At 33.6% G+C, this 14,308-nt stretch overlaps 1 protein-coding gene across 2 annotated transcripts in view; it reads left to right on the top strand.

Annotated features, from left to right (window-relative positions):
- The window catches only part of TLK1 (tousled like kinase 1), a 127,415-nt gene that overhangs the window by 94,064 nt on the left and 19,043 nt on the right, over positions 1-14,308 (top strand). For both annotated transcript variants that reach the window (XM_032479672.1, XM_032479671.1), the window contains exons 12-13: positions 2,694-2,760; positions 14,033-14,130. In XM_032479672.1, coding sequence (XP_032335563.1) covers positions 2,694-2,760; positions 14,033-14,130 — 165 coding nt within the window. The remainder of the gene's footprint in view (positions 1-2,693; positions 2,761-14,032; positions 14,131-14,308) is intronic.

Genomic DNA, 14,308 nt, shown 5'->3' with positions numbered 1-14,308 from the left:
TTTACTATTTATTTGAAGCTTTACAGTAGTAGTAATCAAAATGCAGTAAGTAAATAGCAAAGTTCTGCTGCTGAAAGTTACTACTAATCTTTAGTCAGAATTATATGTGTTTCATATTAGGATTAGACCTATGAAGTAATACTCTGAGGTCAGGGCTTTTGAAATCAGTGAAGTATCACTGTAGTAAATAAATTTAGGGAAGGGAGTATTTGTGTGCATTTGGGTTAGCTGTAGGGATGTGAATGATTTATATTTGAAGCACAGCACGAACATATTAACAATTGGAACTAAATGCTGGTAAATAGCATTGTATTATACTATAAGATTAACCAAACAATATTTAACAAACTAAGTTATCATGGAGCTAATTGACTTTAATTTATTATTAATTCGTAAGAATAGTAGCTATTGAAAACTGCTACCAACTCAAGACAACAAAATACCTTCTTTTCAAATTATAGAAATTCCCAGCCATCTACATGTGTAGTAGCTGTGCAATTTTGCATGATAGCCAAACTTCTTAGTTGAGTAGTTTCAAAATTTTAGGAAACTCAAAAGTCATAGTAGTTTTAGCTTATGAATACTAAATTGCAGCTATACTATGTAACTCAGTAAAAACCAAAGGTACAGAGTTGTATTTTATTCCTGTATAGAAACAAATGAAATATTAACATATTTTTAAAAAGTTTGTACCGAGCCCATCCTATAGTCTTAACAGTAAGCCCAAAACTATACTTTAAGAATAGGAAGTTAGGATCATTGTTACAAAGTAAAGAAATGTCCGTTAGTGGCATATATGCCTATCCAGAAGCTCTTTGCCAAAATTCCTACAGCTTTACTTTACTGGGTTAGTTGAGATATAATAGATTTCAGTTTCCAAACGTTATTTAAAAAAAAATCGCCTTCCCCTCTTCTCCTTTCATTCCAGCTGCATGGATGTTTCATATTCACACTGCAACGTTTAGTTTTCTAAATTTACTTTAAGCAACTGCTGCAACTATCCACTGTTGCTGTATTCAGTGTAATAAAATCCAGTGGTTGTGTTAACCTAAGACTAAGTAGAGAGATTTGATTTTAAATATTTATTTTTTTAACTCTTAAGGTATTTCTAATGGAAAACTAATTGAATTTCTTGGAGGTTTTTGTTTGTTTCATTTGAATACCCTTTCTTTAGAATGAGTAAATTTAATTAGCATCTAGCTAAAGGGAAATAGTATTTATACTAAATGTTGCTGAGAGACCTGAACCAAACATAAATAAATCACACTTGGGTTAGAAGTTTAACTAAATATACCAGAACACTTAAGTAAACAAACACGGGGCTTGAATGTGATAGATAAAAGCAGTTCGTTCAATATTGGTTATGAAATGGAAGTTGTTTTGTTAAGTGTTTTTTTTTTTCTCCTCACTTCTTTCACTTTAATGATACAGAATCATGTTTTTCTTAGAAAGTGTTATAATATGTATATGTCTTGTTAGGGTTCTACATGCGTTAAACTGCAGTTGACCCCTGAACAACATGAGGGTTGGGGCTCCAATCATCCCACAGTCAGAAATCCACATGTAAGTTTATAGTTGGCCTTTTGTATCTGCAGTTCCACATCCACAGATTCAACCAACTGCAGATTGTGTGGTACCAACTGCAGATCATGTGGTACCAACTGCAGATCATGTGGTACTGTACTATGTATTTACTGAAAAACATCTTCATATGAATGAACTCACACAGTTCTTGAACCTGTGTTGTTCTGGAGTCAACTGTTAAGTTATTTTTCAAATTATATAAGGATATTTGAAATTAATAATAAAATAATCATAAAGTATGTTCACGTCTTACATCTGTTTATATATATTACTAGTTTGGTGCTTTGACTATAGTTTTAGCATTCCTGTATCTCACTTACTCGGTACATGGAAGTAGAGAAGGGGAAAATATCTTAGTTTCTTTCTTTTTATTATAAAACCAGTGCCCAAACTGGACTGATTCCCTTTGCAGTGATTTCCCAGTGTTCTTCGAGTAAAATGAAATTCTTTCCTTGAAAGTCCCTATCTCAGCTTCCCTCTGCTGCTGATGGCCTCTGTGACTGTGTTCTGGTACTTGCATGTTTTTCTCTTCTTATATGCCAGCCTATTTACATCTTGGCATCTTTGCACATGCTGTCGCCTGTGTCTAGAACATACTTCCCCAGGACCTCTTGTGGTTGTCTTTTTGACATTTAGACCAAGACCACCTCCCTAACTCTCAGTGCAAACTAGTGTAAATCCAATCAGTCATTATCATACCACCTTTTCTAATTTCTTCATAACAGTTACTGCTATTTAGGATTATTTTATTTCTTTACCAAATTGTTTCTCTTCTACCTCCTTATCCCTGCTATGGGGTGTAAGCTCAAACCAAAGTGTAAGGAGAAATTGTCTTTTTCTTTGTGTCCTTAGGATCTAAATTCTAGAACATCACTTGACTCACGGTACTTATTACATAGTTGCTGGATATGAATCAGTTGTTCCATCTATAAGTATTAGAAGTATTCTGAAAAATTTATACTTTAAGGCACTTTTGGCTTATGTATTTAGGGCTGAAAGTTGTCAACATTTTAGTATTTCTACTTTATTAAATTTATCTTATTTTGCTGGTTGTTAATAAAATATAAGTATTAACCTTAATATCTAGAATTACAATTTCATTTTGACAGGTTGACTTTGGCAGAATATCATGAACAGGAAGAAATTTTCAAACTTAGACTAGGACATCTCAAAAAGGTATGTGAAGCATATGCTGGATTTTAGTTTGTTACCAGAGGTTGTAGAGAGTTGTGTTGTTAAGTTTCAAAGTCAAAATGAGAGAGAAAGCACCCAGGTTAAAAACTTAGACAAAAAAAGAGAGGCATTAAAGTTGCATTTTTATGTTTAGTTTATTAAATAACATTCCTTTACCTGTGGCAACTTACAGATATTTGAGATGCTGATAATAACATGTCCCTATAGTAGAGATTCCTGGCCTTATCTCCAGGGTCTTAAGATTACTGTGTTTAAATACTATCTTTTTGTGAAAAATGCTTCATTTTTTAAGATGAAAGTAAGATTTCATATGGTTTCTGTCCATTTCATAATAAATTTAAATAATTATAAATTAATAACAAACATGTTTCTTTGACCTAAATTTAAAGCTGTTGAATGCTTGATTAAATATTTCAGTTAAAGTATGTACATTGGGAAATTTAGAAGAGCCTGATCATCAGTAATAGTATGAAGTGATATAATTTAGGAAAATGTTGCTATATGTTAGTAAATTTTTATAATGTATAGCTTCTTACTTGTTTGTAAGTTCTGAAATTGTAATCAGTTCATTGTTTTAACAGTTCATATTTTTAGTTCAAACCATTTCAAAGAAATAATAATAGATTTTTCCCCCTAAAAATGAAGTTACTGTCAGATATAAAATTCTTTTTCTTTGATCCAGTTTTTTTATTCTGCTTTCTGCTTGTCAGATTACTTACATTTTTTTAATAGGCTGGGTTATAGCTAAAACTGAGTTAGTAAACTAATTGAAGACAGTATCTATGAAGTCATCTCCTGGGCTTGGGTGAGGTAGGTCAGAGAAACCCATTCTAATAGCAGCTACCATCTCACTGTAAATTACTCTGTTTTTGGAATGCTGTCAACGTACTTCAGATCCCTACCATTTAATTACAAGGAACAGAAAAAATTATATTTTTTATACATATATATGTGTGTGTGTGTGTGCGTACATACATATATATGTGTATAATTTGCATTAGTGTTCTTTACTTGCCATATGCCATTATCTGTCTGTGTCCCTGTTCAGAAAAATTTCAACCTAAATTACTTGAACAGTAAATTCTTAAATGATTTATTCTGGTCTTCTTTGTTTTGTTTTGTTTTGTTTTGTTTTTGTATTTTGTTCTGTTATTATTTATTAACTATTTCTCTTGCTCTTTGAGATACAGTAGGCAATTTTAGTCTGCTTTTTAACCAGTGAAGTTGTCATGGGAGTATAGAAGGGAAGAGGGGATTTTGTAGTTCAGAATGAATACAAGTATTTGTGTGCCCACCTAAGCTGTTTTGGTAATAAGTTTATAGAGACTTATGTTTGATGTCCCATATAATGATTCATGAATTATTTTCTAACGAGCCTTTCATGATAATGGGACACTAAGTATGTAATTAACTGGAAGGTTGTTATTTTCACATATAATAGTGAATTCCAAATTACTCTTTCTAATGATGAGATTTTACTTGTGTAATTTTATGAAAACGAGTGCTATAAAATCAAATTATAAAGCAGTTAAATAAGGAATCAGCTGTTTGTATTACAAAAATACTTCTTAAAAGGCTTCAGAAGAGGGTTTGTTGCTGTTTTTGGTTGGTTGGTGGTTTGATTGGTTAAAGTTTTCCTGGTACTTTGAAAATATTTGGTTTCTCTGAAATATTTCTGTTTTATAAAGTGAGGTACATATACCTAAATGTCTAGATGTTACATAAACATTGTAAACTGCTCTAGATGACTACACCTTCTCTTCTCATCTCCATATTATCTTCTTTCCCAGTGTTTGACTTCTCCATTTTTTTGTATTTACTCACTCTTTCTAATAATTGTCCCCTCCATAATTTTTTTCCTGTTTTGTTTTTTTCAGCTTTTATCAAATTTACTGAGTAGTTTTAGATTTCTAACTTTATCTTCTTAACCAATTTACAACATTACTTTTCTTTGACCTCCATTATGGAATATGTTGGGGAGAGTGGATGGATTAATGCTGAAACTTTGTTTTGAATTCTCACATTTTCTTCTGAGAGACTATTTTGGGTGAGAAGAATGAATGCATAATGAAGAAAGTTGCTAGTAGTATATGCAGAGAACAAAATTGAGTAAGTAGTGTCACCTTAGAGCACAAATAAATGGCAGTTGTCTGCTTACCAGTGGGAATTAATTTTTGAGTTGTACAATTTAAAAAATAAGTTACATATGTTAAAAGTAAGTTATTTGGCATTCAGAAGCACAGTTGGAAAGTAGATCATTAAATAGGTCATTCTGTTTTCTAAAACACAGGTAGATTGGACACTATTAACACATAGAAAACAAGCTTGTGTTGAGAGAAAAGATGTTATCACCTTTGTCTTATCAGCTCCCTGTGCTCTTTGGGTTATTAAACCAACATGAACTATACCCCAGCTTGTAACGATATAGCTTCTACCGTAGGCTGGATCTGATCTGTGAGTATTTGATGTCCATGTAACCTGCATAAGAATTAACCATGTAACCTACATCAGCTTAGGGTTTACGTTGAGAGCCCAGCATACTCTTGCATTGGCAAAGCTGACTTTCACTCTCCCTTTAATAAACACTTAAAATTAGGTGGAATTATTAATTAAATTTGTTGGCACCAAAGGAAAAAAACTTCCGTCGTTGAGGAATCCCATGCCATTTAGACATATGAGACCAGAAGACCTATTTACTTTTTCTTAAAATTAGTAATTTATGATGTGCATTGTATTTTGTAAAGGTAATCATAATAATTGAATAGGTAAACTGAATACATAAAAGTATATTTACCACTGAATAAATCATAAAGTCCAGTGCATATTCTGTACTGTTCTGTAGGGTTAGAAATATAAAAATGAGAGTTAAACAGTAAGTCCATGCTAAAATAAATACCTATTTCTGGTTAGCACCAAATAGTAAATATAAACTTACTTAAGGGCTTATTATCCTCTAAGATTAGGAAAATTATTGTGCAGCATCACCTTTTTAAAACTGTATCAAGAACTCTTTAGTATTTGTTGCTTTAGTTATCATTGTATGAAATCATTGCTCACTCATTCACTAAGTGATTTATTTCCATACTACCTGATACAGGCATGATTCAAAATGCTTTTCAGGAGAATTACATAATATTACATTTTATGGACTTTGATGTTTTAACCATTCTAGAGTGAACATTAATGTTAACTTTTGAATGCCAAGATCTTCTCTGTTTGCTTTGTCTAAATTAATACAGCTAGTAACGGGCAAAGCCAAAACATCACCATTTTCTCACTTCTATTTCAGTGGCAGTACCCTTATACTTTACTCCTACAATTCTTCAGTTGAAGATGGATAGCAAGTTGATCCTTTGTACTTGTAGCTTTCTTTGCATCTTAAAGAAGAGTGGTTGTTTGCTTTTCATTTTTTCAGAAACATGCTATTTCATTTTCACTGCAGGTAAAGGAGATCAGTTAAGGTTTTCACACATACATACTTCTTTCTGTCATATGTTACTTTCCTCGGGTATTCTTAGTGACTATTTGATCAACTGGAATATTTCTTTATTATTAGCTGGTTTATTGCTTTTCACTCTAGATTTATTTTTAAAGGTCAACAGAAAACACACTTTTTCAGGTAAAATATGTAATACTCTTTAGCATAATTTTACCTTTTATATAGCTAAGGATTTAATAAAGTAGAACAGGAAAGAACTGTAGTAAAATATATGGAGATTATACATATTATTCCTGAAACTTTTTCAAAAATAACTTTTTTTGCTACCAGTCATTATGCAGAAACTTCCTTAATTATCACTTATTGAAAGCTTCTAATTGCAGTGGGAATAATTTCCTATCTTTAAAAAGTTGTTCCTTTGAAGCAAAGCTACTCACTGCCACTTTATGTCCTTGTGCCACATGTGGAATCTGTGGATTTAAGGAAGCAAATAAACCATGTACCAGTTAGCTTTTATGGTTGATCCTGCTTTGATACCAGTCTTTGATAATGTTCTAGTTATGGGAAAGTAATTTACCTTTGTAATTTGAGGAGTTCTGCTAGATTGTTATTTGTATAGTTCAGATAATTTTTTTGGAATTGAAGAAAATTACATTGATTGCTTTCCAAGAATTCGTACTAAATTAACACAGACAACTTTTTTTAAAAAAAATCCCTAAAAAACTGTCTTTCTTGTAATGGATTCTCTCTGTAGTCTGTAATATTATTTAAAAGATAGGTTACCCAAAAATGAAGAGGAAATAAGAATTTTAAAACTTACTAGGACCTATAACTGTCATGCCACTGCTGTTATGCAAGTTTGTGATGTGAAAAGCATGTGGATATGTGTTGCTCCTTGTTTTCTAGTCTTCGAATTTTTGTTGCCTTCCAGATTTTAAATATTTGATTAGTTGGAGAGAATGCATATATAGAAGATCTGACATCTCAGTATGGAATATTAGTGTAGTAGGGATGAGCTTGAATGTATGTGTTTTGGGTGTGAGTGTGTGTGTGTGAGAGAGAGACTTACATGCCCTGAATATAAGTGCCAGAAGTTTTTATTGGATGAACATAACCAACTTGTAATTGAAACAGGATTAGTCAAGAAACATCAGCACCAACACAAATGTATCTTTGCAGACCGAAGGAATCAGCTAAACAATTGCAGTCATCTCAATCTCTACTAAAACAAAAATCGCATCCAACATGCCACCTGACACCATTTCTTTCTCTCTCTCTCCTTTGCTCCTTGCGATGTGGCATTCATCTCTCCTTGTGCCTCCGTTCTGAAGAGATAACAGTATAGCAACAACTCTGCCACTGAAATCCTGTTCTCTGACCGATATTGGCACCTGCAAAGAGAAACAACCAGTAACAGGCAGCAGCAGCATCAGTATTAATCTTCCATGATGAAATCTTTACAGGTCAAGAACAAGCACACAGCTCTTTTTCACTCCTTCACAGAGGACCATGCAACTAGTTGAAATGGAAGACAATGGATTGTCTGCAAGCCTTTTGAACAGTGGAGAATACAGGGCATTGGTTTTAGGTGAATTAACCCCAAATATTCTTGAAGTTTGATATCTCCTTTGGTCTTTCTTTCTAGAATACCACTGTCATCTGATTTATCAAATCCTCAGTATGACCACAAAGAATAAGTTTGCATATGTGACATTTCTTGTCACTTTAGGTTTGAATAAAAATATGAAAGTAATAATGTTAGAGGGCTTAATCTGTGAAACTGTGTGTTCACCTTTATATTCCTGGCCGTAACTGGAAGAAATTTTTTGGAAATTTTTCTCTCAATTAAAGCCAATCACATTGTACGTTCTGTTACTCTAGAACGTAACACAGGGTGCTACTTGTGTAGGAAGTAGTTTTCAGTGCAAGTCTTGTGAAAATGCACTATATGAAAATGTCACCGTTAAGCCCATGAAGAATATTATGAGATCCCTGACTTCTTGGCATTGTGTGGGCAAGAAAAGTGCCAAGAGGAGCTTTGGAATTCTAAACTTGACGTTTTATCCTTATTACTGCCTCTCATTTAAAAACTATACTATTTTATGAAAGATGACTATGCTGAGAGAATATGGAACTCACTGTGGTTAGGAAAGCTCTCAGTCTTTATATTCTTCTTCCTACTCTCATGAACCTACAAACATATTCCTGGCTCTTTTTTTCCCATTTATAGTCATACATCTTAACTTGGTAGTAGATGATGTTCAGTTTCTAAAATGAAAATTTAGAGATAATGTGTTTTACTTTTGTAGTGTTTAATATTAATCCAGTTGTTGTATAGGCAATGGAGTGTTTTAAATTTGGGGAAGAGTCTTAGAAATCATGTTAACCATTGATTAGAGCAGGGTTTAATTCAGGCTTGTAAGTTCAGTCTAGAGATTACTGTTTCACAAAAAAGAGAAAACAGTTACTTGACCACTGGCCATCAGAACTACAATTCTAGTGCCATTTAGATGCAAATGAACAGAAAGAATCTAGAACATTATGCTCTTCTCATTATTGTGTAGAAAGGTAAATCTTTTCATACTTTAAATAAAGTAGAATCCACCAAAATCTTGGAAAAGGTTAAAAGGAAGTAGAAAGCTGGGAGAAAATACAGTAAGGCATTGTACCTCTGTAAATTCCAGGGCGTGGTGTCAGCATCTTAGTTAGTGTTTAACATCAAGGAGTTTCATCCCTCTAATAATAGTAGCTGTGCTTTCTTTTTCAGGAAGTATACTAAATATTTAAATTTTGCCATTCAGTTGAACTGTTAACATTTATTTGCTCCTGGGAAGATAGGGTTTGGTTTTTTTAAACAGAATGGGGGAACTAACAGAATCAAAACCTGACCCTTTGAACAGTTAGTTATCCCCAGTTAGGAGTGTTAATGTATGTATGTGTGCATGTGAAGAGAGACTAATGACCCCCTGCCCCCCAAAGAAGGAAATGAAGTGCAGAGAGAGGAAAACACGAAGGTTTTTAAAGTAATTACTAATGCCACTTAAACACACCTGAGGGAGACACAGTATGCTCCCATCAGTAATATCCAGCTAGTGACTGAGGATGGGAGTGGAGGAAGCATATATGTATATATGTATATGTATATATATATAGTTAGTTAGTTAGGAAATAAATATATATATAGTTAGGAAAGAAAATCTCCCTAGGAATTTCATAATTTTGTCTCTTCTCTACCCTGCTCCTCAATCTGCACAATCATTGCTCAAGCAAAAATAGGATTACAGGCAGTAGTTTCAAAACTCATCTCTGTAAATTCAAAATTCTGTCTAGCTGGGTTTTTTTGTTGGTTGGTTCCTATTTCCAGTGGTTCCTGTCTCATATCCATAGTTAAATATATGAAAGAATATAATAGAGGAAATCTGGGACATATAATAAGGATAAATTTGAAATAAATTGGTAATAATTTTCTCCTTAATTCTTTTTTTCTGTACTGACGTTTCTATTAGCTTTTAATGGTGCCTTTTAATTTCAGCTTTCACTTTCCTGATGATAAACTTTTAGAATGACATTATAAATAGTTTATGAAATTAAAACTTAATTTGAGGACCTAGGGATACTAACTTTTGAGGGATTCATATTCATATTACCACAATGAATTTAGTGTTAAACTTGATGAAACCTCATTCTGAACTAGTTTTCCCAGACCAGCTAATGTTGTTATGGTGCCACTGAATAGACCATTGGAAGTGGTATGCTTTTTTCTCTGCTTCCACCATCTTCATAATATACTACACAGAATTCTTTTCTTTTACCAACCCTCATGGATCATAGGCAAGCTGAGAATGATACATCAGAAAACACTTTCTGTCTTATCTTGGCTTTATAGAAAGGCAACTCTTCAACACTGAGGGGTTGAGGTGGGGCTAGCATGTAACATACCTGAAAGATTTATTAAAGAGGTTTAAACTAGTATGTTGAATTTTTTTTCAGGAAATGCATCAGTTTTACATGTGAAAAAGCATTTTCTAAGTCTTTAAGCTTTATAGCTTTAATGTGTACAGACCCCACCTTTCTTTTAATAATTGTCTGTTTGAAAACTGCCATTAAGGAATCTGCTCAGAAATACCCCAAACCTGCCTAGCAGTTTTAACCTGGCATTTTACAGAGCTTCTACATTGCTGTAAGATACTTTTGGCTTAGAATGTTGAGCCAAGGGGATATTAAGTTGCCAGAGGGACTTTGATTACAAATATAAAGCATTTCTATGCTGAATATCTGGTGAGAGGCAGACCAGTTTTACCATCCATTTACATTTTTTAAAGTTAGTTAAAAGTTTTGGAAGGTGGTGTTTTTTTCAAGTTACTTAAAAGATACAGTATTGATCTCTTGTTGATTTGTGTGACCTGGGTTTTTTTTTTTTTAATATATATAAGTAATTCAGAATATTAGAGCTTATTTTAAAATACTGTTAAAATAGTTGTAGTATGTATTGTTAAATTTTCCATTGCTGTATCTTTTTGTTTAAACAGAAAAGAGCCATGTCCTTTTATTGTATGTGATTACCGAACCTACCTCTCTTTAGTACAGTCTTTTCTTCCTCATGTCCCTTCAACACCATAACTGACTACAGAGATCAGTTCCTTTCTAGACATGCTGTTTGTTTCTTCTAGACTTTCTCTCCTTTAATTGCTCAGCTTGTGGGTGACTCGAGGATTAAGACTTGGTATTCTTACCCAAGCATGATTTGGCTAGTTGTATTTCCTGTCTTTTATTTTGGCAATTTGGCCTACCTTTACCATTTATTTGAGGATTCTATTCTGTAATGATTCAGGTCAGCTGTGAGCCCAGGTCAGCCTTGCTTCTCTTGAACCCTCCAAGCACGATCGCTGACGAGGAAGGCCCGGGCATAAGGGCAGGTTCGGGCAGGGGCGGGCGGCCTGCCCTGAACCTGCGGCCGTTGCTGAGACTGCCGCGTTCTAGACCCCAGCACCCGAGCCGGACCTAAACTGGGCCTTGCCCCATTCTTTTAAGGAGGGGATGCTAGGCAGTATTGCCATAGCATTTGCCTAGAAGTGTGTGTATTAATCTGCTTAAGCTGCCATACCAAAGTACCAGAGGAAGTAGGTGGCTTAAACTACAGAAATCTATTTCTCACAATTATATAGGCTGGAAGTCCCAAGATCAGGGTTCGGCAGGGTTGAGTTTCTGGTGAGGCTCCCTTCCTAGTTTGCAGATGGCCGCCTTCTCAAGTCCTCACGTGATTTTTTTCCCTCTGTGCTCCCACAAAGAGGTGGAGGGGTTGGAAGGAGCTCTCTCTTCCTCCTCATAGAGCCACCGATCCCATCTAACTTTAATTACCTCACTTAAGTTCCCATCTCCAAATACCCTCCCATTGAGTTTTAGGGCTTAGACATACAAAATTTGGGAGGAACACAAACCTTCAATGCATAAAAAGCATGTAAACTTTTTCTTAGTGGGATTGGAGAAGAATTACTTAGAGTTGCTGAACTGTCTTTCCCCTAGGAGTGTGTCACTTTAAAGTCCAAGGTTGTGGAATAAATATTGTTACAATATGGAAGATGTAAATGTATTTCATTGATGACTATGGAGGACTTATGTCTATTTGTGTATGACTTGGTTACAGTTCCTTTTCTTGACATTTCCTTTTAAATACCTAGGATCCAGCTTTTTTCCCCCTAGTGCTCCTGACATTTCATTTTTTCCTGTAAACTTTACAGTTCAAACTGAATGAAGCTTGCCTGTGCTTTTGTATAAGATCTTAGGGACACATTTGTTACATTTTATAGAGGATAAAAAGCTTGCTTAACTGGCACAGACATACATCTTTCTTGGTTTAGTATTTTGTGGTATTTATTACTGCCATTGCATAAACATCTGAAGACTACAAAAAAAAAGTGATTATGTATCAGCTATCTAGTTGAGTCTTACAATTGTATATTTATGACTTAATAAAATTTAAGTTCTGTAAATTCACTTTTGCAATAGTATACTAGAATTTCAAATGAAAGTTGAAATAAGTATTTCAGCTGGTATTCTAATAGGCATTTTACAGTTTTATCAGATTATTTAAATTCCCACCAGCTTCCTAAGTGTTTAGTAGCTTCCTACACATGTAAGAAATTAATAGGAAGTTTTAAGGCAGCAAACGTTAGTAATCTGAAGAAAGTAAGTTACCACTTTCTGTGTTTTCTGTGTTCTGTGTTGTAAATGAATTTGAGTTTTTTCATACTCATGGGTACACCTATATGGCCAGTTTCATATTCTACTTTATATAACTAAACTGTGGTTTGACTTTATTGTTCGAAAGCTTCTTAATCTATTTCCCTGTCCTTTTAATGAATCTTCAACTATTTAATCCCCTAAGATATTACCTTATCTTTTTTCTCTTTTCATGAAAATTAGAAATATTTGAGACTGAAGCTACTTTAAGTGAGGAAATATCAGTTAAATTAGAAGAATTTAGTGTACCTATTTTAGAAAACTCCCCAAAATTTTAGAAAGGTTTATCTTAAATTTATTTTGAAAGTTTCTATTTATCGTCTAATGCCTAATCTACATCAGATATCTATGCAGGAATTAAATAATTGAAATAACCTTAAAAGTCAAGTGGAATACAAAACAACATACTTAAATACTGAAATATATTTTTTAATCTGTAAACATTTGTTTTTCTTTATGATGCATAAAATATTCCTTTCAGTTTAAGCCTTGGATGAAAATGTTATAGACTATATCACTACTATCTGCTTTACAATGAAGTAATATTTATATTTTCAAAGTAAGTTTCAGAATTATTAACTTTTTGAGATAAAGGATTTATAATATCAGAAGATAAATCACTGAGATGGTGCTAATGAAAACCAAAAATATTTAAGTACAGTATTCTGAAATACCTCTTACTCCATGTGGTAAAGATTTATAATGGTAGTGGTACACATCTGGGCCAAGGCAATCTGTGTTTACTTACTCAACACATTTATTCAAAAATATAAAATTGGTCATTTCTAGAACTTTCCACTGAAATTTGGTATATCCTTGTGTTTTAAGCACTATTTAAATTTATATTGACAAAGGTGTGTGTGTGTGTGATGAGTGATTGTTTTGGTGTCTGGTTTAATTTTCTAAAATTGTATGTTTTGGACATGAAAAACATCAAAATTTTTGGATTAAATGGAATGTTAAAATTTCTTTAGGATTTTCCTGCATCTGCTCTGATAACTAAGGATCTGCCATAGCTATCCATAAAATTTTTGTGTTAGTCTCTTTAAGATTGTAGTGGGACTTATCCAAAACGAGGTCAGATTATATGTGTGTGTTTGTGTATTCCAAATGTTGTAAGGTCTCAGAATAATTGGTTCTGTCTTCTTTCTTTCTTCCTTTTTTAACTGTTGTAAAATATCTTCATTTCATTTGTTTTGTACTAGTAAGTTATTCCCCTTAAATTAAAATTTGGACGTACCAGAAATAAAATTTTTGTGTTAAAGTCAGTTTCAGGCTACCTTGCAGTTATTTTCAGTTTAGACATAAAAATAGATTTCTTGTAGTACAGCATAAAACTCAGCATCTCATTAGGTATAGATTTTCATGTGGAGGATGGTTTCTTGAAATAGGCTTTTTGCCTTACCTTTTTCCATCTTTCAGGCATTGAAAAGAACACTTTGGTCTTTCAACTCAGTGGTACTTTATAATACACTGTTCTTCCTATCACTGTAAAAAATTGGTGCATGGGTAAAAATATCTTTTTTATATCGCAAATAAAGTGAGCTTGTTATAGTCCCCTCTCTTCATTTTCAGGAAGAGGCAGAAATCCAGGCAGAACTTGAACGTTTGGAAAGAGTCAGGAATCTTCACATTCGAGAGCTCAAAAGAATAAATAATGAAGATAATTCACAGTAAGTCATTATTTGTATTTCACAGTCTTACATGGTAAAAGTTTTTTCTTCCCTTGGAGAGCATGAACACAGTATTTCCTTGTTGGGGGTGCTTTTCATCATAGACTGGAAGTCCACAGCTCAGAAGGCCTTGTCTCATCTGGTCTCTGGCCACCTCACAACGCCCTCTCTCTCATCC

Source organism: Camelus ferus, chromosome 5, assembly GCF_009834535.1.
Source record: "Camelus ferus isolate YT-003-E chromosome 5, BCGSAC_Cfer_1.0, whole genome shotgun sequence".
Lineage (NCBI taxonomy): Eukaryota > Metazoa > Chordata > Mammalia > Artiodactyla > Camelidae > Camelus > Camelus ferus.
This window is presented reverse-complemented; position numbering and strand designations above follow the sequence as displayed.